The sequence below is a fragment of the Trifolium pratense genome, linkage group LG7, assembly GCF_020283565.1.
Source record: "Trifolium pratense cultivar HEN17-A07 linkage group LG7, ARS_RC_1.1, whole genome shotgun sequence".
NCBI classification, from domain to species: Eukaryota; Viridiplantae; Streptophyta; class Magnoliopsida; order Fabales; family Fabaceae; genus Trifolium; species Trifolium pratense.
The window spans coordinates 38,279,685-38,307,024 of record NC_060065.1 but is presented as its reverse complement, the minus strand read 5'-3'; the positions used below and the strand labels follow the sequence as shown (position 1 = coordinate 38,307,024).

The 27,340-nt window shown below is 33.2% G+C and overlaps 4 protein-coding genes across 6 annotated transcripts; all 4 read left to right on the top strand.

Annotated features, from left to right (window-relative positions):
- Nucleotides 1-280: 280 nt before the first annotated feature.
- LOC123893852 lies at nucleotides 281-5,346 on the top strand. The gene is made up of 5 exons (XM_045943668.1): nucleotides 281-651; nucleotides 1,188-1,322; nucleotides 1,447-1,484; nucleotides 1,610-1,676; nucleotides 4,834-5,346. Exons 1-5 carry the CDS (start codon nucleotides 454-456, stop codon nucleotides 5,230-5,232), a joined length of 837 nt encoding a protein of 278 aa, XP_045799624.1. The 5' UTR covers nucleotides 281-453; the 3' UTR covers nucleotides 5,233-5,346.
- A 1,167-nt stretch (nucleotides 5,347-6,513) lies between these two features.
- Nucleotides 6,514-7,098, top strand: LOC123893851. Its single transcript, XM_045943667.1, has one exon. It carries the CDS (start codon nucleotides 6,644-6,646, stop codon nucleotides 6,878-6,880), a length of 237 nt encoding a protein of 78 aa, XP_045799623.1. The 5' UTR covers nucleotides 6,514-6,643; the 3' UTR covers nucleotides 6,881-7,098.
- Nucleotides 7,099-9,377: 2,279 nt separating this feature from the next.
- On the top strand, nucleotides 9,378-16,512 carry LOC123893849 (E3 ubiquitin-protein ligase ORTHRUS 2-like). 2 transcript variants are annotated; one of them, XM_045943665.1, is made up of 12 exons: nucleotides 9,378-9,501; nucleotides 10,049-10,126; nucleotides 10,282-10,373; nucleotides 10,528-10,645; nucleotides 12,347-12,797; nucleotides 13,312-13,985; nucleotides 14,373-14,472; nucleotides 14,587-14,648; nucleotides 15,093-15,195; nucleotides 15,446-15,596; nucleotides 15,759-15,976; nucleotides 16,174-16,512. In XM_045943665.1, exons 5-12 carry the CDS (start codon nucleotides 12,360-12,362, stop codon nucleotides 16,270-16,272), a joined length of 1,845 nt encoding a protein of 614 aa, XP_045799621.1. In that variant the 5' UTR covers nucleotides 9,378-9,501; nucleotides 10,049-10,126; nucleotides 10,282-10,373; nucleotides 10,528-10,645; nucleotides 12,347-12,359; the 3' UTR covers nucleotides 16,273-16,512. The 2 variants fall into 2 exon arrangements, with proteins under 2 accessions (XP_045799621.1, XP_045799622.1); XM_045943666.1 differs by lacking the exon at nucleotides 10,528-10,645.
- Nucleotides 16,513-17,209: 697 nt separating this feature from the next.
- Nucleotides 17,210-24,923, top strand: LOC123893848 (ABC transporter D family member 2, chloroplastic). Of its 2 annotated transcripts, XM_045943663.1 has the most exons (10): nucleotides 17,210-17,656; nucleotides 17,760-17,997; nucleotides 18,923-18,990; nucleotides 19,775-20,101; nucleotides 20,215-20,379; nucleotides 20,877-21,105; nucleotides 22,153-22,391; nucleotides 22,480-22,783; nucleotides 23,711-23,970; nucleotides 24,194-24,923. In XM_045943663.1, exons 1-10 carry the CDS (start codon nucleotides 17,408-17,410, stop codon nucleotides 24,368-24,370), a joined length of 2,256 nt encoding a protein of 751 aa, XP_045799619.1. In that variant the 5' UTR covers nucleotides 17,210-17,407; the 3' UTR covers nucleotides 24,371-24,923. The 2 variants fall into 2 exon arrangements, with proteins under 2 accessions (XP_045799619.1, XP_045799620.1); XM_045943664.1 differs by lacking the exon at nucleotides 17,210-17,656 and having other exon boundaries at nucleotides 17,862-17,997; nucleotides 18,909-18,990.
- The last annotated feature ends 2,417 nt before the right edge of the window (nucleotides 24,924-27,340 follow it).

The window sequence follows — 27,340 nt, the reverse complement described above, 5'->3', positions numbered from 1 at the left end:
GCAGTCAGGTCATTTATAGCCGTCCGATCAAAATCGGACCATCATTATTTAAAAATTACATTTGTTGACTGTATTTATTTAAATCGTCTGTGATTGTGATCGGACGATTATAAAACAACTACACAGAAAAGTCAGTCGACTGCCATAATCCAATTCCATATTTAACGAAGGTACGGACACAGTAGTCTTTTTGTCTAAATTTTTAGTAAAAAAAACATTTTCTTCCCTAAATTTTTATTTTTTAAAAAGTGTTTTGTCTTATTTGAAATTTATTTCCCTTCATTTTCTGCATAACGACACAAGCTTTGTGAACTGCACAAGCAACAGGGTTGGGTTGATTCATAAGCTAACACACTATCCACTCAGATTCACAGAATGAAACAAGTTCTGATCAGAACTTAACAGAATGTTATCTTAACAAAACATTTTTCACGGTTTACTTTGATACAAACGATGATGATGTTATTGCAACAATCAAACTTCTGTGTCATTCCTTCCTCTCAATTTCCTTCACTTAAACAAAGAAACCCACTTCTTCACCAGCAAAAATTCTCTTTCAATTTTCCTAGAAAGGCTAAAGCTTCTACCTTTAGAATTTCTTCTCTTGGTTCTGGTATTTTCAATGACATTGCTCCAATTGCTCATAATAAGGTAACCCTTTTCCATTTTTGTTGTTTTTATGTCCTTACAAATTCTGGGTTTCTGTCAAGTTTTTTATTTTATTTTTTAGGCTTAATTGCAGTTTTGTTACTTTATTTTCACCATTTTGCAGAATATTTTTAATATTTTTAAGCCTATTTTTTTAATATTTTTTTTAAGCTTAGCTAAGAGTTCCAATTAGATGAGATATGACATGAAAAAGTGTGTGAAAATGTGTTTATAAGTAGGAGACACCCTCATATTACACACAAGTTTTATAGGATTAAACTAGGCTTAACCCAAATTTTAAGATGGTATCAGAGTCTATCAAAGATCCGTTAGGCTAATTGTACTCACTATCCGGTCACTCGGCTCACATCTTGGGCGTGGAGGGTGCGCTATCAGTCCAGATTGGATCTGATATAGCTTGAAAAAAGTGTTTATAAGTGGGGAGACATCCCTCGTCTTTCAAGCCGATTTTCTAGGGTCTAGTTAGGTCTAACCAAAATTTTAATTTGTGTTCTCATTTGTGATATTTTGCTGTTAAGGTTCTGATTGCAGCTGTAGTTTCAATGGCAATTGGGCAACTTTCTAAGCCATTTACTTCTGTGTTTCTATATGGCAAAGAGTTTGATATCAAGGCTCTTGTTCAAGCTGGAGGGTTTCCATCGTCACACTCTTCTGTATGACCTTGAGTCCCTTAATTCCTACTTTCATTTCATTTTGCCACGTGAATTTGTAGATTTTTACATAGTGGAGTTTTGATTTCATTCTCACATAGTTGTTTACATCTTCCTTTCGATATAGGCAACAGTGGCTTGTGCAACACTCCTTGGCCTTGAGAGGTAACATAATTCAGTTGTGTATCGTTCATGGCATTTTTCTCTGTACCCTTTTGATATTGCAATTTTCTTAAAAATATAATTCTTCTTGGTATTGTTTTTAACTGTTTTTTTTTATCCAAATGCAGAGGCCTCTCAGATCCCATTTTTGGTCTTGCAGTTGTCTATGCTGGTCTAGTTATGTATGATGCTCAGGTGTGATGTTCTTTTCTCAAAATGTAGTGCTTTCCATCAAGTTTTGTATGTTATTTACTTTATGTATTCGTATACCATCAAAATGTAGTGCTTTCCATCAAGTTTTGTATGCCCTTTAAACTATTGTCAGGATTTAACTGTACTTAGAATAAACCTACAATTTGCGAGGTCTATTTGAGAAACTATACGGGGCTCGATAGAATATGTTAAACTTACTGAAGGAATCTTTGGCTGGGTTAAAATTAAGATATTCTAAGATATTGAGTATCATCATTATATCATTTGTCTAATTAACGATCAAACTATTTCTGGAATTCTTACCCTGGTGTTTGATCTCATCTGTAAACATAAATCAACCTCGGAGGAGGTTGACGGTGGTGGATCTCTGGCAGTGTTGGATGACCTCTGCAGCGGTAGTGGTTCGAAGGGGGCGGTACCTGCAAAAGGCACACTCCTTGTATTGGGCCATAGAAACAATGGGGGAACTTATTTATTTGGTTGGCCGGTATCCTATTAAATCTCGATTGATTAGCGAATTGACTCCATCCCCAACTTATATGGATGAGGTGATTCATATATTTCTAGTCATTCGGTCCTTTTAACGGTCTCCTCCTTACTATGGCCTTAAGTAATTCAAATTTTTCATTTATAGCCTCTTTTGTTTTGCCTTTATGAGAGATGTTATGTTTCTGGAACTTTGAATGTTGGTAGAACATTTTTAATAACCAGAAGCACTAAAAAACTACGGAGTAAAAAAAAGACATAATTTAACAAGGTTCCACCTACAGTGAACAGATAAAATTTCACAATGATCAATGATGAAGATTACAAGGAGTAGCGACCCTCACTCAAACTCAAAATGCAATATATCAATTTTCACTGTTAAAGATATTATAAGATGATCTAACTACTGAGTTAACAATATCGTATGAGGTACTTTTTCTGTCTCTGACAGGGCTTTGGATTCTAACGCTTATAATGTGATAGATAATAGTAGTATATTGATGACCAAGGTAGTACACTCTATGATTAACTTACATAGAAAGATGGTTACAGATTTACAAACAGGAACTGTAAGTTGCAACCTCTAGGATATAAGAGAGCCTAGTCGCTCCCTTTCCTAAACCGAAAATATCAATAACCGAATGGTTTACGCATGTCATCTTTATTCTATTTAAACACACAACACACTAACAAACATGTATGGGCCTAGTTATTTGGGCCTGCGTTGCGTCTGACATATACATGTCTAGTAGGCAGCCTACTAACAGTCTCATTTTTCTACATTTCATTAACATTTCAACCTATAGAAAACTTAATGAATGAAGGTTCTACAAAGAATGAAAGGAAAGGGTGTCACTTGGGGTTGCAAGTCGGAGAGAAATTATAGTATGAAATTTGTTATCTCAGACCTGGTAATAGACATCACAAGTATATTCTGTGTAATGCTTCCAGAACTTTATGGAGACGATTGATCCATGTAGCCGACCCTAACAAATGGAAGAATGCTGTTGTATTTGACGATTTTGATTCGAGTACAAAATGATGGAAACATAGCCCAAGTTCTCAGATTAAAATGTCCTTAAAGAGGGTTGATAGTTTGATATGATGGAGCCGGCATATAGATCTGGATATGCTCATTTACCGACCTTATGTTGCAAATAAAAATTGATTTCTCGATATAATGTGCTAAGAGCCTTCATGGGCTATCCTATTGACAACCTCCAACAATCCTTGCGGCATATAAATCATATTCTAGCCATATCACATATAAATGGATATTTCATGTATGCATTGCCTGCTAGTCTTGCCTTTTATTGTTCATTGTACACTATATTGTCAATAACAGAAAGTAGTGTCACTATTGTGGTGATGCGTCGAGTCGCAGTGTAGTGTAGCGTTCTAGAATTGAGTAACAGTCATCGTAGCTGCGATTGTGGTGGGATGTTGTGGAACATAGATGAAAGAAATAGTCCAAATTACCCTTAAAATTGATCCGTCACAAGTGTAATTTTGGGTTTTGGCGCAAAAATTAAGCTAAACCCCTTCTGAACACCCTTATTTACTTCTCATGTGCACGCTTCTCATGCGAACGCATCTCTGCACGCAAACTTCTGTTCCCAGCTTCCACTGTCCTCAGCCACACCGCCCTAGCGTCTTCTTCGCTGCTTCCGCTCTGGTCTGGTTCTCAGCCTCTGTTTCTGTTTTGCTTCACTTCTCTCGCTCCCTCTCTTTTTTGTGTTTTCTCTTTTTCTGCTTTGTTCCTTCCCCCTCTGTTTATTATTATTTTATTTTATTTTTTTGGGTTTTGTGTTGCCTCTTTCTCTGGTTTGCAGCCCCTCCCTCTATTTCGTTTTTGTTTTTGGCTCTGTCTCCAACAGCTATGACAACTCCTACTAATTCTCAACCATCATCAACAAGTGGCCCAGTTGCTTCTGATTATTTTAAACAAAGTGAGGATAACGTTCGCATCGCATCGAAGAGGAATAGTTTGAAGGACAAGAAGGATAGGAGGAGAGTTTCATGTGTTTTTTGTAAGAAAACAACTGCATTACTAGGGCCAAAAGACATCAAATAGGAATAAAAGGAGATGTATGTTTTTCTTAAGACTTAGGAATTTTATTTCTAATTATGAACATTTTATGAATTTTGAGTAATTGTTTTTCATTTTTTAACAATCATGTGTTTACTAGTATTAACTATATAATAATTATTCCTCACTATAACAAAATGTTGTCCTTAGTTCTAGCAGACACAACTTTTCCTTAGGAACATTGCTACCACAGATGAAAACTTACGGGTTCTTTTGAATTAGAGTTTGTTTTGATTGGCTTGTTTGAATTTGGCTACTAATATAAGTGCTTGCGAGACTGTTTGAGAGAGCTTACGAAATCAGCGTATGATATATCTATAATCTATTTTCAGTTATTTCCACAAGTTCTTCAGAATAGCTTATGAAAATAGTTTGACTTTATTTTATCGTCTGTCTAGAAATAACTAATACATAAGCACTTATATCGTAAGTTATATTATCTAAAAAGTTACCCTTTTATCATTCTATTTCTGTTTATAGAACATGATTGTTCTTGTTATATCAACGAGAGTGACTGGTTGACCTATTTGGCCGACAATTAAGACTGGCTATTTTGATTTGCAGGGTGTAAGAAGAGAAGTAGGGATTCATGCAAGGACAATGAACAAACTACTTCTCCAACTTCATATCAACTATTTACATTCCAAACATGGAGATTCTTTGATCAACTCTCAACCTGGATCATCCAATCCACCAAAAGTAAGTCATGAGAAGTCCCTTGTGTCCCAAGAAACCACTGCTAATGCATTTGTAGCAGTTAAATCAGAAGGCAAGATAAGGCAAAGTGATGAGGAGCTACTATTATCCTCTGAGTTATTCTCAGAAGATGCAAAAGAAATCTCAAAGTTTGTTGCTGATGGTTTTCTGCCACTAAAAGAATCTGTTGGTCATACTGAGGTTGAAGTGGTAGCTGGTGGTTTACTTGGATTTTTGGTTGGATTGGCTGTGTATAATTTTAAGTAAAGTCTTGATTTTTTGATGAATTATTTCATATTGTTATATCTTATATTGAATAGGTTATTATAGAAATGAAAATCAAAGAGAGAGAAAGAGAAATGTTAAGTCAGTAATAACTAATAGCTAAATTTATGTTTGTTTTCTTTCTTTATTCTACAAAAATATTATGTTTATTTATCATAGAGTATTTATTTATTTTTTATCAAATGGAAACAAAATAAGCAAATTTAAAAATTATGAAGGAATTTGAATTCCTGGCTTTTATGTTCCATTTAAAATTCGTTAAATTTAAATTAGACAAAACACTTCATAATTTCTCATCATTTTAAAAATTCTTCAGATTAATCATCCAAAAAAGAAAAGTTAGAAAAATTTGAATTTCTTTAATTATTTTTTTCTTTTCAAAACGCTCCTCCATTAAAAACACTTTCACTCTCGACAATCATATGAATTATGAACTAATTCACAAATACCAATCTCTAAATCTTAATCTTAATCTTAATTTTCCAATAAGTTTAATTGATAAATGTACAGACCATTAAATTTGATTTAGTGGTGAGGGGTTTAGGTAATTAGAGGACGTAAGTTCGATTCTCAATTCTATTATAAATAAAAAATAAATAAATAAAATTCATAAGTGTGCAGATTGAGTTGAAAATAAAGTAATTTATTTTGAATATATATATAAAAGTAATTTGAATAATAAATTTAAGTGTAACACTCAATTCTAAAATTAGACAGTACAAATTCTAAGTTCTAACTTCACCTGAAATCAACTACAAAGAGATGTTGATAATGGATTTGGATTTTCTCCAACTTTTTCTTTTATATTGGTTATTGATTATTTTTTATTTATTTTTGATATAAACCGGGTATCTTTTTCACATAATTGTAAAGACTAATTCCTCGAGCTTTGTAGGACATAAATAAGTGGCAAATTTTCCCTAAAAATTTTAACATTATCGCATTTTCAAGTGGCACATCAAATCAGGATCTCGGTTAAGCTAGAATTGTGTCATCTCCTCGGATTTTTTCATGTTGATTATGTTATACTGATATTAGTTATGCATTCAATTTTTTCACCTTTCTCTCTTCTTTTATGATCTAATAGATCGAAAAAAGGTAAGAAAATATGAGTGAAAAAATTGCAAATATCCAAATCCGTTGATAATTTCCTGTTCTTGACACAAGAATGTTAAAAGTGACATTTGGCACAAGTCATGACACACGTGTAGATTCATGGCATGTTAACATAACACCTGGATTAATATTGTTATCTAACTCCTACTATATGAATAAATAAATGACCATATAAAAGAGTGAAAAATATATCATAAGTAAGATTTGAAGGAACTTTCAGAAGATTTGAAGGAACTAAAGTATCTAGCTAGCTAGGAGAAATATAAAAGTGAAGGATATGTCAGGGGCACAAGGAGCACAACCAAAAGAGTCAAAAACAGCAACAACATATGAATCAATAGAAGGAGGACAAAATCGTACAAGAACTGATTTGCTTTCAAAGGAGGATCAAGGTAGCATTCAAGTTGATAAGTTAGAAGAGAAGGTTCATGATCCTGCTGGTAAAGGTGGTCCTGTCTTTGGTCCTGGTAAAGATGACAATAAGCAAGATCTTGGACTCACTGGCACTGGCTAATTAATACACATACATCATGGTTCTTGTTCATGATTCAGCCACTCTCTTTTGTTATGTTTTTTTTATTATGTTAGAAATTTTAGGAATGGGGCAATAATGTGTAGTTCTAATCATGTATGTGCTTAATAGTTTGTGGAATAAAAAGGAAGAAATTGTGGTTTATTATGTACCAAATACCAAGTTCTTCTTATTGGAATCCTTTTTCTTTATTGTGGCTGGCTTTTATTTTAAAGGGAAAACAATCATTTTACTCGGTGCGTAACTCGTAATCATTCATTTTACTCAGTGCCTAACTCGTTCTCAGTTTGGTTCTGACAAAAAAAACTAAATAGTCTTTGACTCTACGATTTATTAGTCACTTTCGTCACCACTTTTAATATTGACGGTTAACTTTAAAAAAAGCTAATGTGGCATGTTTTTTTTGGAAATGTGGCACGATGCCTAGATATTAGGCCTGAGCCATGAACCAAAATATCAAATTACGCACCATTGCCAGAAGTGCGTTATTCTTTACCTCAAATTACGTATCATTGCCATATGCCTTAAGTACACAAGACATTCAAGAAAAATTAAGATAGAACAAACTAATTAGCAATAGATGCTTATTGAGCTGAAGCGAGACTCTGAAGAAGAACAAACTATAGTGACACGTATTGTACTTCTGAGGACCCATCGACAAATAACTTGGCATCGCCAACATGAGTCTGTGTTCGGTGGTTGATAAGCTGCTAGTTGGTACTCTCCTTTTTTATTTATCATTTGGAAGTTTTTTTCTCTTTATTTTTCATATAAATTGAGAATTTATTTTTCCTTTTTTATTTTCATTTGGAAGTTTTTTTTCTTTTAATTTGAAAAAAAAAAATACAAAATAATATAGAAATCAAATAAGAAAAAATAATCCATAGCCAATTTGAATGAAGAAAAAATAGTGTTTCAAAAGCTATTAATTAAAAATGAAATAAAAAAGATCATCTAAAGCAGAACCAAACTAAATACACTATCAAGCGGTTGAGTCCCATAATATAGCTGTCTAAAACTATCCCACGTACGAAAAGGAGATGTACACGATAGTGCTGGCTGTGAAAGATTAGAGACAGACACTAATAGTCCACATGTTTCCGCTATTGGAAGCCCAATGTATGCTCGGGTCATGTTTCCGCTATTGGAAGCCCAATGTATGCTCGGGTACACACACGACATATATTGTATTTGTAATTGGGATGTTAGACAAATATTAGAGTAATACATGTATGAATTACTGGAGAGATGTAAAGAAAGTAATGAGGTACCTTTAAAGAACCAAAGACGTACTACATGCTTATATATACCGAACTGAAAATTTAGAGGTCAATAGTTACTTTGATTCATAACTTTATTAGCACATGGTTACATTTGATGTTAGTCGATGAAGTTGTTTCTTGAAAAAGCGCAACGTAGATCTTGATCGTCACTTTCACAATGAAAGCCGAGTTCACATTTTTTTTAGGCTATATCACATGGTGTATGGACGAAGAGTTTTATTTTTGGGTTGAAAATTGTAAATTCAAAAAAAAATTTACCACTAAATGTGTATTGTGATAATTCAGCTACAATTTTTATAGTTAAGAATAACAAAAGTGAAAGTCATAGCAAGTATATTAACATTAAGTACTAAGTTGTAAGGGAGCACATTAATGTTTTATATAAAAAAAAAACGTGTTAAGGATCAAATAATTGTTATTGATCATATTAGTACACAATTGATGATTGCTAAAAGATATGAAATTGGAAAAATTCGGATACACCTAAACCGCAAAATCAGAACACGGAAATTGCAAGGCGAAGGTTAAATGGCTCCGATACCAAATGTTAAATTTTTTATGATTTTCACAAACGAAATTCTACTTAAATAGCAGAAAAGAAAATGGAATTAAATAGTCAAAATACCTCCGGCCATTGCTCTTGCTTGAAGATTGTTCTTGCTTGAGTACTACTCTTGCTTAAGGACGGTGAGGCTCATCTAAATCTTCTACAATCTCACTTTGTTGGTGTTAGTTTAACTGAAAGAGTGTCAGGCTTAGGAAACCAAAACCAATGAATTGTAGTGCTTTATATAACTTTTGTCCATTACAATGCGATCAATACATCGGTCCCACTATCTTTTAATGGACAGTTACTATATTTGAGTTTAAGAATAACACTTCAGGCTTAATGAGAAATTACTATGATGTGTACTTAAGACCAATGACAATGGTACTTAATTTGATACTTTTCCTTTTTTTATTTACTTTGTTGTATAAACATTTTTCTCATCCTACTAAAGTTTTGTGGTTCAAATTATGACAAAAAGAGAGAGTATCTCAATAACAATTAGCATTTCTTGAGTCTTTTAACCTAAATGATTAAGTAAAGAGGTAAAAAATACGCCATTTACCGGCGGTTGTTTTGCCGCGGTTTATCAAAACCCCCCAAATTTGATAAAAAGTTTCCAATTTTTATTTCTCGCGCTTTTCCTTTCTTTCTCTTTTTCTTTCCTTTTCATTTTTCACGAAGAAAACGTGAAGGCGAAACCCGCCGAACTCCTCTCCCTCCGCCGCGAGCTTCACTCCTTCCACGATGAACTTCTCTCCCTCCGCCGTCAAGTAATACATCGATTTCGTTTTCTCGATTTCTTCAACGCTTTCTCAATTTTGTTCAATTTCTAATTTGAATTAGGGTTTCTCTGTATATGATTTGTTTGAATGTGATACCAATTGGATATATTTTGTTCAATTTCCACTTTGAATTAGGGTTTTCTGTATATAATTTGTTTGAATGTGATACCAGCTTGAATTAGCTTCAAACTCTTGTTCAATCTCTGATTATTTCACTTTAATCCATTTATTTTTTTTGAATTTAATGGATTTATGGAATTATGGATTGTTTGATGGTCCTTTAGCTGATAATACATTTTTGTTTCTGGTGTGATTTTGTTCTATTACTATTTGTGTAGGTGTAATTGCAGAAACTGCTCACTATCACTATCACTATCTGTGTATGTGTAATTGTAGGAACTTTGTTTTGATTGGAATTGGTTGTTTTTTTATCGTCCATCACCGCCTCTGGAACTTCTTCGTCACACTTGAGTGCTTTTTGTTTTAAGATTAAGTGTTTTAGTTTAGTTTAATGTACACTGTATTTTGCTTGCAGACATCAAAATCCTATAAGAAAACTGAAGTAACATTGCATAACAAAAGAACAGATTGCTGAATAATCATCAAGAACAGGGTATAGTCTTTTACGAATATACTATTCTTTCATATCAAATCATTTCTTCAACATTAAATCCTAGCTTGATTACTTAATTTTCTGAAATTTGCACTTTTACCTTTGTAATGACTGATCCAGAGAGTTTACATTTTTTGGGTTTCAACTCATTGTAGGTATACGATGTTACCTCATATGTGGAGGAACATGCAGGTGGTGATGCCATTCTAGCAGATGCTGGAGATGATTCAACCGAAGGATTTTTCGGGTATGCATACATTCCTTACACCGTGTTTGTGATGAAGAAACAACTTGAACCGTTTTCACTTAAACATAGTCCAATTTAGTATTTAGCACATAACTTATGTTATAAGTCTCGTTGAATTGCACTTCCAACATTAATTGTATGTCAATTTTAAAAGGCAATAGTGTGTAGATCCAATTATATCGCACAAATCCATTTGAGGTTGCCTAATCTAAAAGGTCTAGACATATGACGGCAAGGAATACAGGAATGAGGAAGGTGTATATATATCTCAGGTATAACCATGTTTTTTAGCAATCTAATTATTTTACCTCTTTTAAGAATGAAATGAAGAAATGATATTCTGTACTAGTTTTTACATGATTTTTGACATTTATACGAAATAAAAGCTTTCTTGATATGGTTATGACAACATTTCTAATTTCAATTGTCATGCTGCTTGTACGAAATAAAAGCTTTTGGAAAGTTGTTCTCTTTACTTTACCATTCAGCTTCATTGAGTTGATTTATTTATCATCATTGATGGTAAATTTCACAGAAGAGGAATTTCTTTCACTAGTATCACCGGCCTTATTTAGTATAGTGATGAGAGTTTGGTTTTGGACATAGAAGAAGAAATACGGATTTGAAATTAAGAACCAAATTCCCTCAGAAACATTAACAGATTTTGTCAATAACTTGAGCACTTATATCGCATGCATGGAATTGAGATTCTGTAGTTCGAGCTTTCACAAGGAACTCTATCCATATTTCCTCACCTGATTACCAACATACCTTTCCTTCACTCAGTTGTTGTCGTAGTTTCCATTAAGGCAACACCAATTAGTAGGTTTTCATTAGAGGGTAGGTATGTATTTGGGCACGTGGAGGGTAGAGAATACAAAATCTTCCACTGCACTATAAGGCATGGGTATAGTGATTTTTTTGGAGATTTAACTGAGTTTAAGTTTTAATTTATCCGTTATCTCAAAGAATTTATTAAACATAGTCATACACGATAAATTGAAGCAACAAATTATGAAATGCAAAAACACAGGTACACAAATTCATAGTAAGGAACCGAGATTTAGATACCAACCATTTGAATTGAAAAACTCATAATATTTTACAAAGAAGGAAAAGTAGAGAGTAACAAGACTATGTAGAGAGAAAGTAGTAATTATGATTCACACTTTTCTTTAATTATGACTGCTAATCTTTTATATACACACAAGTCTCACGTCGACTATTGTTATTACTGTTAAAACATAGTAATTAACTACTCAATCATTAAATAACTAACTAAATTACAAACACGATTTAACTACAATACTGTAATTGTTAAGAAAAAGACAATCTAGATTTAACTAATATTGTGCATTAATTATGGAAGAATCAGAGGCATTGTTTGTGGTTCTAGGTTGTGGAAATTTATAAGTTGCATTTGTATTTACGAAATAACGAAGATTCATTATCATAAAATTACAAGCAAAATATTGTATTCTTCATTTTCTTGTTCACACATACTAGTTAAATTAGCAAATAAATGTTCTTGATCAACCCAATTTGTAATGAACAAAATCAAGGAGACATGTGTTTTCTCATATATATATATATATATATATATATATATATATATATATATTGATTCAAATCATTTGACTATTCATGATACTAAATACTGATAGACAAAAGCAAATAATAAGCTAACATAATGAAATGCATTCAAGATAAATACATTAATTCGCCATGAGAACAATATTTTTTTTGTCTATTTCTAACATGTCACGTGCACTTTTATATGTTAACTAATTCACAAATAATTATATTGTAGATTTTTTTTTTTTATATACAAATTAATCTCTAATAAAAATGGATGCATTTAATATAGACCATAATAACTGACCATTCAAATATGCTGATAAATATTTATAATGAATGACTTTTAAACTATATGCTTTTAAAAATTAATGATTAGATATATAAATATGGTTCAGAATCAAATGACACATGACTGGCCACTCAATTACATCACGATCGAACCAAACGATGCAGCTTCCCTGTGACTATGATGGCCACTGCATGGTCTGTAAGCAAAATCCTCCCAACATTGAAATTTCACCATGTCGGACATGCGCCACTCCCTGGCACATCCTTTGTCTTCCAGTCCCTCCCACCACTTTCTTTGATTGGGACTGCCCAGACTGTTGTCAACCCCAACAAAACAACCATGCTCCGCCTCTAGCCGAAAACCTTATTTCTGCCATTCAAGCTATTCAATCTGATATTTCACTCACTGAGGTAGAAAAGGCAATAAAGCGCCAAAAACTTGTAGGTGGATCATCTAAACCACATTTAGATAAGAATAAAAGTAATGGCATGCTTGATATCTTTGATGGAACCTTAAATTGCTCCTTCTGTATGCAATTACTAGAGAGACCCATCACGGTTAGTTTTTTTATATTATTTTACTTATTAAAATTAGTAGATATATTGTGTTTTTGGATGAATCTGAAAAAATGATTGAAAATATAACTATAAGTATAATTTTTTTTAGGCTTAAATATCACATTCGTCCCCGTATGTACGCGTTTTTTTGGTTGTAGTCCCTGTATTGTTTTTCTTTTAAAAATGTCCATGAATGTGTAAATCTTGTTGATTTCCGTCCTTCCCGGTTGCGTTTGTAGCTAATTGGTAAATAATTAGTTACCAATTAGCTACCAATTAGCTACAAATGCAGTCGTTGTTTAACGAGATGGACAAAAATCAACAAGATTCGCACATTCAGGGACATTTTTTTAAATAAAAAAAACAATACAAGGACTAAAAAGGGACGAATGTGATATTTAAGCCTTTTTTTTATTGCATATCGTTGAGGATCGTCATTCAAGATAAATAGATATAAGAATAATTTGTTCTTTGTTTAAATATTTCAAATTCGTTTGTTATATTTTTCTTTCAGACGCCTTGTGGGCATAACTTTTGCCTTAGGTGTTTTGAGAAGTGGATTGGAAAAGGAAAACATGTGTGTGCTAAATGTAGGAGCACAATTCCATCAAAGATTGCTAGTCATCCTCGTATTAACTCACAGCTAGCGATCGCAATTCGATTAGCAAAATTGGCGAGATCAGAGGGAATAAGAGAAAGCATAGACATTGCAACTAAGAATGCACCTTGCTTTATGCACAATGATGACCGTCCTAACACAGCATTCACTACAGAGCGAGCAAAGAAAGCTGGGAAGGCAAATGCATGTTGTGGTAAAATATTTGTGACAATTCCATCCGATCATTTTGGACCGATCCTTGCAGAGAATGATCCAATAAGGAATCGTGGTGTTGTTGTGGGTGATACATGGTCAGATAGGATGGAATGTAGACAATGGGGTGCTCATTTTCCTCACGTTGCTGGAATTGCTGGTCAGAGTAATCACGGCTCACAATCTGTTGCTCTTTCGGGAGGTTACATTGATGATGAAGATCATGGTGAATGGTTCCTTTACACTGGAAGTGGTGGAAGAGACCTTAGTGGAAACAAGCGCATAAACAAACAACATTCCTTTGATCAAACATTTGATTACATGAATCAGGCGTTGAGAATTAGTTGCCTTAAAGGGTATCCTGTTCGAGTTGTTAGGTTTGTTTTTCTTTTCTATCTAATAATTAGTAATCTAAAAGCATGAAACAACAATTTGTCAATTAAATGAAATTATATTAATTTAGTCCTCGAAAATATTAACAATTTAAAATAGTCTCTTCAATTTAAAATCTTCTATTATATTAGCCTATTTGAATTAGTCAATTTAATCTTAAAATTGTTTCATAGAAAATAATGTGATTGAAATTTTTCAAATTCAAGAATTAGATTAAAATTTTATTATTTCATTGATGAAATTGGAATCATCCTTCGATGTTAGAAACTAGAACGGCTCACTTTTTTTGCTATGTGATTTGTTTTGATTGAAAATTGCGTGAATTGTATGAATTCTTCGTGTTGTATTTGCAATTCAATTGTTTTGTGCAGGTCTCACAAGGAGAAATGTTCGTTTTATGCACCGGAAGTTGGAGTGCGATACGATGGTATTTATAGAATAGAGAAATGTTGGCGTAAGAATGGAATACATGTGAGTGTATCAATTTAATATAATAATTCACCATCGTCCTTATTATAATAATTTGATCGATATACTATTTTCCAAACTTTATTATTCACTTTTAATCTTTATGTGATGTGATAGGGTCACAAAGTTTGTAGATACTTATTTGTGAGATGTGACAATGAGCCAGCCCCATGGACAAGGTTGGTTGTCTTTCTTCAATTTTAATTGGTTTAACTACACATTTGGTCTCTTATGTTAATTTTAGGTTTCAATTTGGTCCCTTACGTCTAAAAAGTATCAATTTGGTCCCTAACGTTTCCATTAGGTTTCAATTTAGTCATTTCCATTAATTTTGTCACTAACACCGTTTGAACTATACACGTGTCAGTGTGTCCAAGTGTCAACGTGTCTATCCACATATGCAAACTGGTTGCCACATGTGACAAAACTGACGAAAAGGACTAACTAATGCAAATGGTAAAAACGTAAGAGACCAAATTGATACGTTTTAAACGTAAAGGATCAAATTGAAACCTAAAATAAACGTAAGAGGACAAATGTGTAGTTAAGCCATTTTAATTTTTCCTATCTATGTTTTAGTGAATATATGGTATATGACTTGAATATATTTTGATGAAATATAGTGATTTATATGGAGATCGCCCCCGTCCATTGCCTAAAATTAAAGAGTTGAAGGATGCAATTGATATAACTGAAAGGAAGGGTGTTCCGTCATGGGACTATGATGTACGTGTTGTCTACTAATGTGATTTTCTCATATTTGTTGATGTTTTGAAGCGTTTCTTACAAATATTACGTATTATGTTTCTTTATCGTTTGCTTGATATTATTTTTGTATTTTGTTAGACAAATTATTTGTACTTCGCTTAAGCTAGATTTCAGGAAAAAATTAATGTTGCTTGGGTATTTTTAGTGACATTTTCTTTTCTATAGATTTTTGGAAGCTCTCTTAGCTGTCATTTTGAATAAATTTCAGGAGGAAAAAGGTTGTTGGTTGTGGAAGAAACCTCCACCAAAAAGTAAGAAAAAGGCGACCATTGTGAACCCTGTTGATGGAACAATAATCAGAGATTTTAAGCCAAAAACAAAGAAAGTGTCTTTAAAACTAAAAGAGAGGATTTTGAAAGGTATATGCTCATTGGTGTCTCATGTATAGATAACCCCTAACCCTTGTTTTTTTTTTTTTTTGCAATTAGTTCATTGATATTTGAAGTTGTTACCAACACATTAACAATATACTTGGTAATCAAAAAAAAAATTTCCTCTGTTATATTTTTGTGTGTATGCAGAATTTGGTTGCAATATATGTCGCAAGGTGTTAGTTTTGCCTCTTACTACTCCTTGTGCTCACAACTTCTGCAAAACATGCTTGGAGGATGCCTTTTCTGGCCAAAGTTATATCAAGAAGAGAATTTATGAAAATGGACGCACTTTGCGATCATTGAAGAACATTATAAGATGCCCTTCGTGTTCTAATGATATTGCTGATTTTCTTCAAAATCCACAGGTAATGCATCACATCTTTTCAAGAAATTTAAGGTGGGGTTATTATCACTATTCTTAGGGTTTGAATGATGATGTCGATTTGTAATGTGATTGACAATTATATTGCTATCAAAATTTGTATTTGCACCATCAAATACAGAATGAATTATTCTCTAGCAAAGCCTTTAAAATAACGTTTTCTTTATGTTCTTTATATAGGTTAACAGAGAAATGATGGATGTTATAGAATCACTTCAGCGGCAGACTGAACAGATGGATGGAAATTTTGAAGAATTAAGTGATGATAATGCTGCATGACGAACTTGAAGTTCCAAAACCTTGTGATTCAAGTAAAAATACATTGGAGAAAATTAATGAGAATGATCTGAAAGTTTCACAACCTCATGATTCAAATGAAAAAGTTTTGGAGGAAATTAACCAAAATTATCTGAATCAATGATTTAAACAAAGGAAAGTCTGTAAATTCTAAAATATGATCTTAAGAAGTACGCATATAGATCATATCATACCTTAAATAATAAAAGTAATTTTAAAACAAAATCAACTTAATTTTAAGTCTATGATTATAAGTCTCATTAAGATATTATGACTTAAATTTGATATTACTTTGGCAGAAAATACTCAGAAGTACATTTATCTTTATAAATATTTCAAATTTCGTTTTTAGTTCTATATTTTATTTTAAACAATTTTTACTCTCCAAATATTTTCCGTCTTGATTTTTGTTCTATGTTTTTAAGTCAATTCACGTGTAACAAAATATTTTATTAAAATTTACTAAAGATAGTACGATCCATCTTTAAACTGAATCCATGTTAGACGAGTTTCCTTACACAATACGCTTTTCTTTGTTTTTTTTATTTTTTTATTTATAATTTTTAGAAAATCTAAAACTCAAACTGAGAGACATTTTCAAAGCAAATAAGAATTACTTTTTTCACAAATTAAAGATATCTTTCGGGCACAAATGCAAAGACTAACTCCAGATAATTAAAATTCATTTAAAGAATTGACATCTTTCATCAAATACATATTTATATATACGGTCGGAGATCGAACTCATAACTAAATAATTAAAGAGTTCAAGTATTTACCACTTGTATGATACACTTAAACAAGAATTAATTTTGAACTTGTAACAAGCATGCATTGGTCTAGTTGATGGCTATTGAAGCTTAACATTCCTTGCGTGGCAATATATGGATCACACAAAATCACACCTTACGGATAATAATTAAGCAATAATCACTTCACCTCCCAATTTTCTTCCTCAGTCACTCACCACACTGCACACATACGATAATGTTGCCTATATCTTTGGTTTCACGAAAACAAAGCCAAACCAAACATTGATATGTTACATGTTTTTATTGTTTTAGACCAAATTTAAGAATACCCAGAAAAGTGATTAATTAAAAAACAATTAATAAAAATGATTTTGCTGACTCAACAAATAGCAAAACCACTTTTCATTTTTTCATATAAATCAAAAAACCATTCATTCAATCACCATGTGCAACTTCATCAAGGTTTTACTTTCCTTAACAATTTTTCACAATTGCCCATTATGCCTATTTCCAATAGAAGATCTTTCAAGAGAAGGAATAATAATTTGAACAAATGTAGAACTTTTTCTGATGATGAATCAGGAAAATCTCCATTGCAAACTGACCCAGATAAGGTTTTCTTTCTTCTTGCTTTTTTTTGTTGATTTTGTTGAAGATTATGTTGATGGGTCATTGTTTATGTTATAAAGTTTGAAACTTTTGTTGATGATTTTGCAGAAAGATGAGGAAGTGGGAGAAGGAAGTGATGGTGTGGTCGTGGGTGGACAAGGTGAGAATCCTGATCTTCAGACAATTTTTAGAAGGTTCTGGAAAGTGGCAGCTCCTTATTGGAGTTCTGATGATAAGGTTCAAGCAAGATTGCAGCTTGCTGGTGTTTTTGCTCTCACTTTGGCTACCACTGGAATTAGTGTTGGTTTCAGTTTTCTAGGGAGAGACTTCTATAATGCACTTGCCAGTAAGTTTATGTGTTGTATTGTATTGTACAAATGGACATTATTGATTTTTGCTATCTTCCAATATGAATGCAAATACTCTCTCCAGTCTCATATATAAGCAAACATTCCTTTTTCAGGTTCATTGAATAATGGGTATATCTGATCTATAATATGAACCATACATTAGTTATTCAATGAATCTAAAAAATGAATCTTTGCTTACATATGAAACCAGAGGGAGTACATTTTATTATTACTATTGGTATAACTGTCGCAAGGCGTAGGTCAAGTGGTTGAGTTGTGTGACACTCGTAGGAGTTTGAGAATGAGGCGCAGAGTTTAAAATTTTCCTATAATAAAGTATAGGAAAATCCTTAACAGTGTTAAACTTATTAATAAGGAAATTTTGTCTTGGAACTTGTGCATTCAACACCTTAAAAGTGTAAAAAGTAACTTTACAATCATTAATTTTAACTTTTATTTCCATTTTTAGTATGCTTAACAAGTGCCTCGGGGACACTGTTTAGCATGACCCTAAAGTATAACTGTTTAGAGAATGAACTAATTATAGAAAGTTTGTTAGAGTGTGGTTTTAAATTGCGGTATGCAACCACTATTGCAGATGCATTATGCATTATAAAGGAATTTCATATCTCCACAACAACATTACAACCATAATTTTGACTGAATCGTCTACATTTTCCTACAATATGAAGGTTTGCGGCATAACTACAAATGCGCCTGCAACCGCAACTCAAAACCATGTTAATGAGTGTCTTAAAATAATATGATGCTAGCATTCCTCTACCGTCCATTTGCATCTATTTGAGCTTTACATAATTTGGTTTTATATGCATTTTTCTGCTGTTTTTTGTTTAATGCATTATTTACTCTAGTATGAAGTGGCAATAATAAACTGAACCTGTTTAAGTTTATTAATGCAAGATAAGGATCAAGAGCAATTTACAAAGCAGCTACTTTACTACTTGGGTGGCTTTGTTGGAGGAATCCCGGTGAGCACATTGCTGCACTTTCTTAGGTATAGTTTCTGCTAGACTTTGATTTAGTTCTTAGAATGATGAACATTTTCATCTAATGCAGCCTAATTGGACTTTGACATCATAGTTTTTGGGGACTATATTTGACTTTAATAGTCACTCACGCCTTTTCATTTTTTTGGGGCTTCATCCGTCATAATATGACATAGATATCATAATTTTGCTTAGGGAAACTTAGACACTATAATTATTCTTCCTCCTTTGATCTTTACGGAAATACTCCCTCTGGTTTCATATATCTGGTCTATAATATAGACCAGATACATCAGTTATTCAATGAACCTAAAAAAGGTATCTTTGCTTGTAATATTTGAGACCGGAGGGAGTATTTCCATTTCTCAATCGTGTCTGCATTTCTTCCAAATCTGTAATTGGTCTTGAAATAAACAAATTCCTGCATTATTTTCTCCTTCGCTGAATTGCTGGGGTTTGAACCCTGGTCAATAACTCCTTCAGTTCCCTCTAATACCAAGTAAATGAAAACTTTGGCCCAGATAAAAATGAAACATAATGCAAGGAAACTATGTAACTATTGTTCATTAGCAATCTTAATAAAGTTCTTAATTAATTGCTTAGTTCTTTTTGGAGAAGCTATCACCAAGTACATGTAGATTTGTGAAACAATTACCCTGATGTTCTTTGTCTTTTTCATTTTTGTAAATTTTTCTAGAATGATTGTATACAAGCTCTATAGATGCCTCTGCCTATTTTTCTAACCTTGTTTGTCATTATGTACCAGTTTTTTGTATTGAGAGACTATGCAAGAGAAACTCTTTCATTGAGATGGAGGTCTTGGATGACGAGGTATTACATGGATCGCTACTTGAAGGATCAGACATTCTATAAAATTCAATCACAGTCAATTATTGATAATCCAGACCAGCGAATTGTTGATGATCTAAGTTCTTTCACCGGAACAGCCCTTTCTTTCTCTTTGGCACTCTTTAATGCTGCCATAGACTTGATCTCATTCAGTAACATCTTGTATGGAATATATCCTCCACTATTTGTCGTTCTTCTCGTATACTCTATTGGTGGTACAGCCATCAGTGTTTTCCTTGGAAGGGTAATAGTCTTTTTTTTCTCTTTCTATCAATAGTTTTAAATTGAGGCAAAAATTTCTAAGAGAAACTTGTAGATAGTTCCATTTTCATTTACTGGTTATGACAAAAATGATAGGGACTGGTGACTTTAAATTTCTTGCAAGAGAAAAAAGAAGCAGACTTTCGTTATGGACTTGTACGGGTTCGTGAAAATGCTGAATCAATTGCTTTCTATGGTGGTGAAGAGAGTGAGATGCAACTTCTTCTGCAGCGCTTCAAAAGTGCTTTCGAAAATCTAACTGTAAGATTTTTCTTCTTATGTTGGAAACTCTATATTCCATCATGGATACCACATGATGCTTTCATTGTGACCTCAGTACCTTCATTCTACTGGGCTTGAAGGGTTATAAATATCACACTATACTGTTATCTATTGTTAGTCCAATTTACATTGTTTCTTGAGTTTTTATTGTATAGATATTTCCCTCATAAACTTCTAGGTTTTCTTTAATCAGCAGAAAATAAGCAGCGCATAATGTAATGCTGATTTGTATGTTTTATTTTTCTTGACTGAAAAAACTGAATCAATATGAACTATTTTGAGTTCTTGACTTCAATGTATAGGTAGTTGACAGAATATTTCGTTTGAAATCTAAGCATGATTGTTATTTCACTGCCAAATGTCACCTTGTTGCATTATCATTCGTTTTCTTTCTGAAGTTAAATAATGAAGTTTCATCATCTACCATATGTTAACACGATGATGAATAACTTAACTTATAATTTCTTTCTTTACAGCAATTGCTGATTTCTTCTAGAAATCTAGAGTTCTTCACCAATGGTTACCGCTATGGCATTCAAATTCTTCCTGCTGCTGTTGTTGCTCCCATGTATTTCTCTGGAAAAATCGAGTTTGGTGTCATTAACCAGTCAGTCTCTGCTTTTAATCACATCCTTGGTGACTTTTCTCTCATTGTGTACCAGTTTCAAGCTATAAGTGCTTTTTCTGCTGTCATTAATCGGTTAGGTACATCATTCTTTTTCCCTTATCTTTCCTGTTACATTATAATAATTTATGTAAGATATAGTAAGTTGCCTGACACTTTCCCCACATATTAACACTTAGTTAGAACATACATAGTAAGTTGAAAACTGTATTGACAGTTACTTAGTTTGTTAGTTAGAAAAGTAGATACTCTATGTCTCTATCCATTTCAAATTATTAGTAGTTTAAGGTATTTCACAAGGATTAAGAAAAACAATACTCCGTCCGTCCCTTGTTATAAGTCCCACTTGCAAAATTTACAGATATTAAGAAAAGTAGTTGTAGCTTTAATTTGTCAAAAATATTCTTTTACACAATTACCCTTATAATTATTGATATCATGAGAGAGAGAGAGAATGGTAATTAATAGGGGCATTTTTGTAAAACAAATAAATCATTAATGCATGTGGAATTTTGAAAAGGTCTTTTAATAAGGGGCAATGAAATCTCAAAAGTGGGTCTTATAATAAGGGGCGGAGGGAGTAAATAACATCATGAACAGAACAATTTTACTAAATTGTCCTTGTTAACTGTTTGAGGAGCCGTTGTCATAATACTAAATCTTAAAAAAAAACCTGTTTGAGTAGCCGTTGTCATAATGCTAATGGAATATAGTGACTTGGAAGTGATGCACATGATTTATTTGAGGTCAAATTTGGGAGGAAATTATTAATACTACGTTGAAACAATAAAATGCAAGTTATTCTGAATGTTTTTATTTCCTTAAAAACACAATTAAGGATGGATTTGAATGCTAATGGATGGATCAAAATAATCCATTAGAATCCACTAAAGGGTTGGTTTTAACATAGAATAAGAATTCGGAGGAAGAGAACTAGGTCTTTTGAAATGAATACATGAGAATTTGAGACTCGATAGAGTTCCGTTGTATCATTGCTTGTCTCTGGTTCTGTATCACATTGATAATGATCAGGGATGCTTTTTCAATAAAAGTCTATCAGTTCACTTGATCCTATTTTTAGTCCGTTACTATGAGATTGGTTAACACTTTTTTTAATATTTATGCAGGTGAATTTGACGATATTTTGGATAGAAGCAACTCTAAATCTCTCTCTGATTCTTTGGAAGACATAGATATTATTTACAAAGACTTTATAAGTTCATCTTCACTGGAATCTAATGGATCAACTCCACAAGAGAAACATGAAACATTACTGGAGGTAGAAAATTTGTTTCTGAAGACACCAAGTGATTCGACACTTATTACAGGCCTGTCATTGGCAATCAAGGCAAAAGATAATTTACTTGTAAGACATCAATCTCCCCCTAACTGCAAACATATAAAATCCATAGGACTATGTAATCATGCATTTCTAAATATAACCATTTTAACAGATAACAGGACCAAGTGGAAGTGGCAAAACTTCTTTATTAAGAGTTATGGCTGGTCTATGGAAATTTGGAACTGGAAAGATCATTTACTATGTAAAAGGCGAAGACGCCGAGAAATCTATTAGTTCAGATGTGAATACAACTCCTGATATACCTGAAAACCGTGGAAAATCCATCAGCAGAAAATCCGGAATTTTTTTCCTACCTCAAAAGCCATACATGGTTTTGGGTACTCTTCGTCAACAATTACTTTATCCAACTTGGGGTGATGATGTAGTTCCCACATCAGATAGTAATAAGCAAAAAAGTATGTGATTTCTAGTTCCTTTTCCTTGCACACCTAAATATATTGTTTTACTAAATTCTTTTGCAAATACTATTGTTGAGACTACGGTGATAGAGAAATTTTAGGTCTGACATAGGAGATGAGATGCTCAATGATGAGGAAGAGTTGGAAGTTCCACCTTGTTGCGGAATTTGGGTTGCCTTCATTGCATCCTACAACAACATCATCATGTTAGGTGCATTGGGCTGGTTTAGTCGCACAACGCATTGAGATATGATGGCCTAACTAGTGTTTATAGAGTTTGGGCAGTCCTCACCTTTCAAATCGGTTTCGTGGGGTTGAGTTAGGCCAAACTCAAATTCAAAGATGGTGGTATAAGAGTATATCCTAGGTCCGTTCTCCGTTGTTGGTTGCCCATATTGTCCATGCTCCAGCTCCATTGGACCTGGAGGGGGGGGGGGGGGGGGGGGGGGGGGGGGGGGTGGTAAACTCTCTGTCTAAACAATCCGAAAACCTTCATCAAAGAAAACATCTTTCTAAATAACAGTCATTGAGATAAATTAAATGGAGCTATATCCATACAGAATCTTGCAAAGATGTTCCTTTCGAATTCATTGTAATGTGTTTATCAGAACGGGTTAATAAATTTCAGTTAATTAACTTATGTTTAAGTAAATCAATATTACTGAATTCAATTCATGATAGGAACATATAAAATTAAAATGATAAAGTCAGGAGCATTAACTTTTAGGTTGCAACAAGTTCCTATTAAGTATTATCCATCTTTCCTAAGAATATTGTCTCACTAAATTATCATTGAAGAGCTGAATTAATCACATAACTATGTCAAAGAAAACTATTAATGTTATCTAATTAAAATGTATATTATTAGTAGGTTAGCTGGAAAAATGCATATAGTTTCCTGATTGACTGAAAATTGTTATGCAGATGTGCTTCCATTCTTGTCAAACTCAGATGATATGAATAGTGAACTTGTGAAGCCAAAAACAGATGAGCTGAAAAAGATCTTAGAGGATGTTCGTCTTGGCTACATATTGGCTCGATTCGGTTTGGATTCAACACATGAATGGTCTAGTGTTCTTTCTCTGGGAGAGCAGCAACGTCTCGCGTTTGCTCGTCTTTTGCTTTCAAAACCTCAACTTGCTCTATTGGATGAATCGACAAGCGCACTTGATGAAGCCAATGAGGTATTCTTGGAAGTATTTATTGAATTCCGGGCTTGAAACATTGCTACTCGCCTTTTTAGTATATAATAAAGTACTTGGAAGTATTTATAGAGAACTTTTTGCTGAAAAGTTGTTAATAAAATATAAAGTCAACAAAATCCGAATAGACAATAGTTGAGCGAATTTGTAAAAGGATTTATTGTACTTGGTAGTGATTCATTATCTTGTGGTTTTTGTGTTACAGGCTTATTTGTACGAAAAGATTGAAGCAGCAGGCATAACATACATCAGTGTTGGTCATCGATCGACCTTATCTGAGTTCCACGACAGAATCCTACGCATATCTACAAATGATTCTGACAATGAACAGACAAATTGGCGCGTTGAACCCACTAGACGTGAATCCTCTTTAAAAGTTTAGAGATGTATGATTGTCGCAGGGTTACGTTCGGTTTTGACATCTATACTTCAAATTCATTGACCCATAATTTTTTGGAATATGGATGTCAACATATAGATTTTCTCCAGAAACTAGTTGTTAATTGTTATAACATTCAAGTTTTATGGACATTTTTATAGAAACACTCATAGAAGAATGCTTTTTATAAAGTTAGGCTTGCTGTTCTTTTCGTAAAAAATTTGAACGTAGGTACTCCTTCCGTGACAAAATATAAGCAAATTCACCGTTTTAGATTCATCACATAATTAACGTATTTGGTTTATAATATAGTTCAAATACATCAACTATGCAATGAACCTAAAAATGCCAATTTTGTTTATATTTTGTCACGGAGGGAATATGCATCTAAGAGAGATGTGCGTGTTAATTTTGTTCATTCAATTTAAATGCACTATAAATCATGAATGTAAAAGGGTTTCTCAGATGATTTTGAAAACCTATTGAACTCTATTTGTGAATTACAGGATGGTACTATAACATGAATAAAAGACTATAAAAATTGTTAGTGTCTTCCTTTCTCACTTGACTTTTTCTTGCGTCCCTTGAGTCCCACACCCCATGGTCTTCCAATACTCCCCTCTCGCAAGTAGGATGAGAGTATGTAAATAGTAAAAACTGGGAAAAACAGTTTGCATGATTCTAAGAATTCTGTTTTGGTGAGATGAATACAGTATGCTACCCTGAAGCATGATTCTTTTTTTTGGTCAGGTAGCCTAGTGGCTTGAAATTCCACCTTTAAAGATGGATAAGTGGAGTGTCCAGGGTTCGAACCCTGGCTCCTGCATATAAAATGCTGATGTCCCAACCAATTGAGCTAAGCTCATGGGGACTGAAGCATGATTCTATCATGTACATAATTTTGATTTAATGGAAATTTTTGCTTGATTTCTTGCGGTTTTTATTTGATTCTGATTGTTGCATTTACTGGGATTAAATTTTTTCGTCTATATTTCAATCTTCTGAGTTGAAGTTCGGCATGAATTTGTGGTTGATAATGGGGATAGATTTATGAGATTTTCTTTTGCCGCCCTACCTATTTCTCGGCGTCCTACGCGTTTCTATTTTTATCCTTTCGTTAGTTAAGCAGCGGACGTTATAAAAATGAGAATTTTATTTAGAAATTTTGTAAATGTCGTCCACTACTTAAGTGTTGTGGCAAGTGTGAGTTAAGTCTGGTAGGGTGTCTTTGGTGTGTAACCGCTGCTAAGTCGCGGACAGAGGTACAACAAAATTGGGATTGCAAGTTGAAGAAAGTCTGAAAACACAAGATCAAGTGGGTGGTTGTGTGGCGGCGAGAGAAAAGAATGCTTACACATGAAGCAATCTGGAATCGAAAAGGTATTATAAATAGAGCTCTTTGATTACAAATTAGGATGTTGTACAAAGGAGTTTTTGGAAACAGAGAAGAGATTGAAGCCTTTGAATCTTTTGGGTTTTATTCTTTCCTCTTAATTTCATGAATTTTATTTTTATGTTATAATAACATCCGCTACTTAAGTAGCGGACGGGATATATTGGTAATTTCGTAGGGCGCGCCCTAGAAACAGTAGGGTGACAAAAGTAAGTCTCAAAGAAATTCCCATTGGTTTATCCATTAGTTGATGGGTTTGAGCTTCTCTCGCATGTTCCAAACCTTTCTCTACGGCCTCATGTTCATCAAGGAGGATGGATTGACCTATAAATAAGGAGATTTAATTTTGCCACCTATCGGTTACTCGCACACCCAGTGCATTTCCCATTTTACTATTCCGTTACTTAAATAGCGGATGTTATAAAATTGATAAATTTTGTTCGCTACTTAAGTAACGGACGGAGGTATTTTGGTAATTTCGTAGGGTGCGCCTGAAAATCGGTAGGGTGGCAAAAGTAAGCCTCATAAATAAGTGTGAAATTCTTTCCCCCACCCCCACTTATTACGCGTCCTCCCCACCCCCAAAACACCCAGCTTGAGAGTTTCTATTTGCACCCCTTTTCTAATAAATCCATTTTTTTTCTTATGCTTTTTTAAGAGTATTTATCCACTACTTTACTCACACAAGTCTAGGGTTTGAAGTGTTATTCCTTGGCTGGTGCGTGGAATGGTGATTTATATAGGTTGTGTAGAAAAAGTGGCTATTGTAACTAGCAACCCCTATTAGCAACTAGCATCCCGCGGTGGCTTAGCTCTTGTTTGAAGTTTCATATTGTTTAAATTTTTGGGTTGTTGGGTGTATAAATATATTTGTGCATTCTCACTCTTTGAGTTATTTTTTGCGATGAGATTGAAACTTGTTTGCCATGTTAAACATTGCAATGTGAAAATTGGACTCAAACTCATAATATGCATGAAAGTAAATATTGAAGTTATTTGTAGTTTATTTGGAGTTTCACATTATTCAAATTTTGAGATTGTTGAATGTATAAATGTGTCTGAATAACTTCGCCTTTTGAACAAATTTTGGGATCACATCAAATATCAATCAGAACAAGCCAAAAGACATTGGACTTTTCTCTTTTTTCTATTATAAGTTTCTTAACATGTTTTTAACTTACCTTTTTTTTTTTTTCTTTTTCTGAAGAATATGTTCTTAACTTACTTGAAAAACACTTTTATGTAAGAGACCCAAAAAAACCAAATTATCTCCCTTGGTATAATAATGGGGTTAAGAAAGGTACGAGTGACTTTTCACATACACAAGTTGAACAGACTTTTCACACTATTGAACAAAGATCATTATAGCTATCTACTCCTATATTAATCTTTAATATTGACCAAGACATATTTGGATTGAAAAGAAATAGAGATAAAGGAATTGTTTTCATTTTTCTTTTGACTCAATTATTTTCTTCTGACTCAATTATTTTCATTATTACAAGTAAAATTAACTTTTAAGATTACAAATTATCTACTTACCTTTTTATTTTAGGAATTTCTTGTGGCAACTCCGTGTT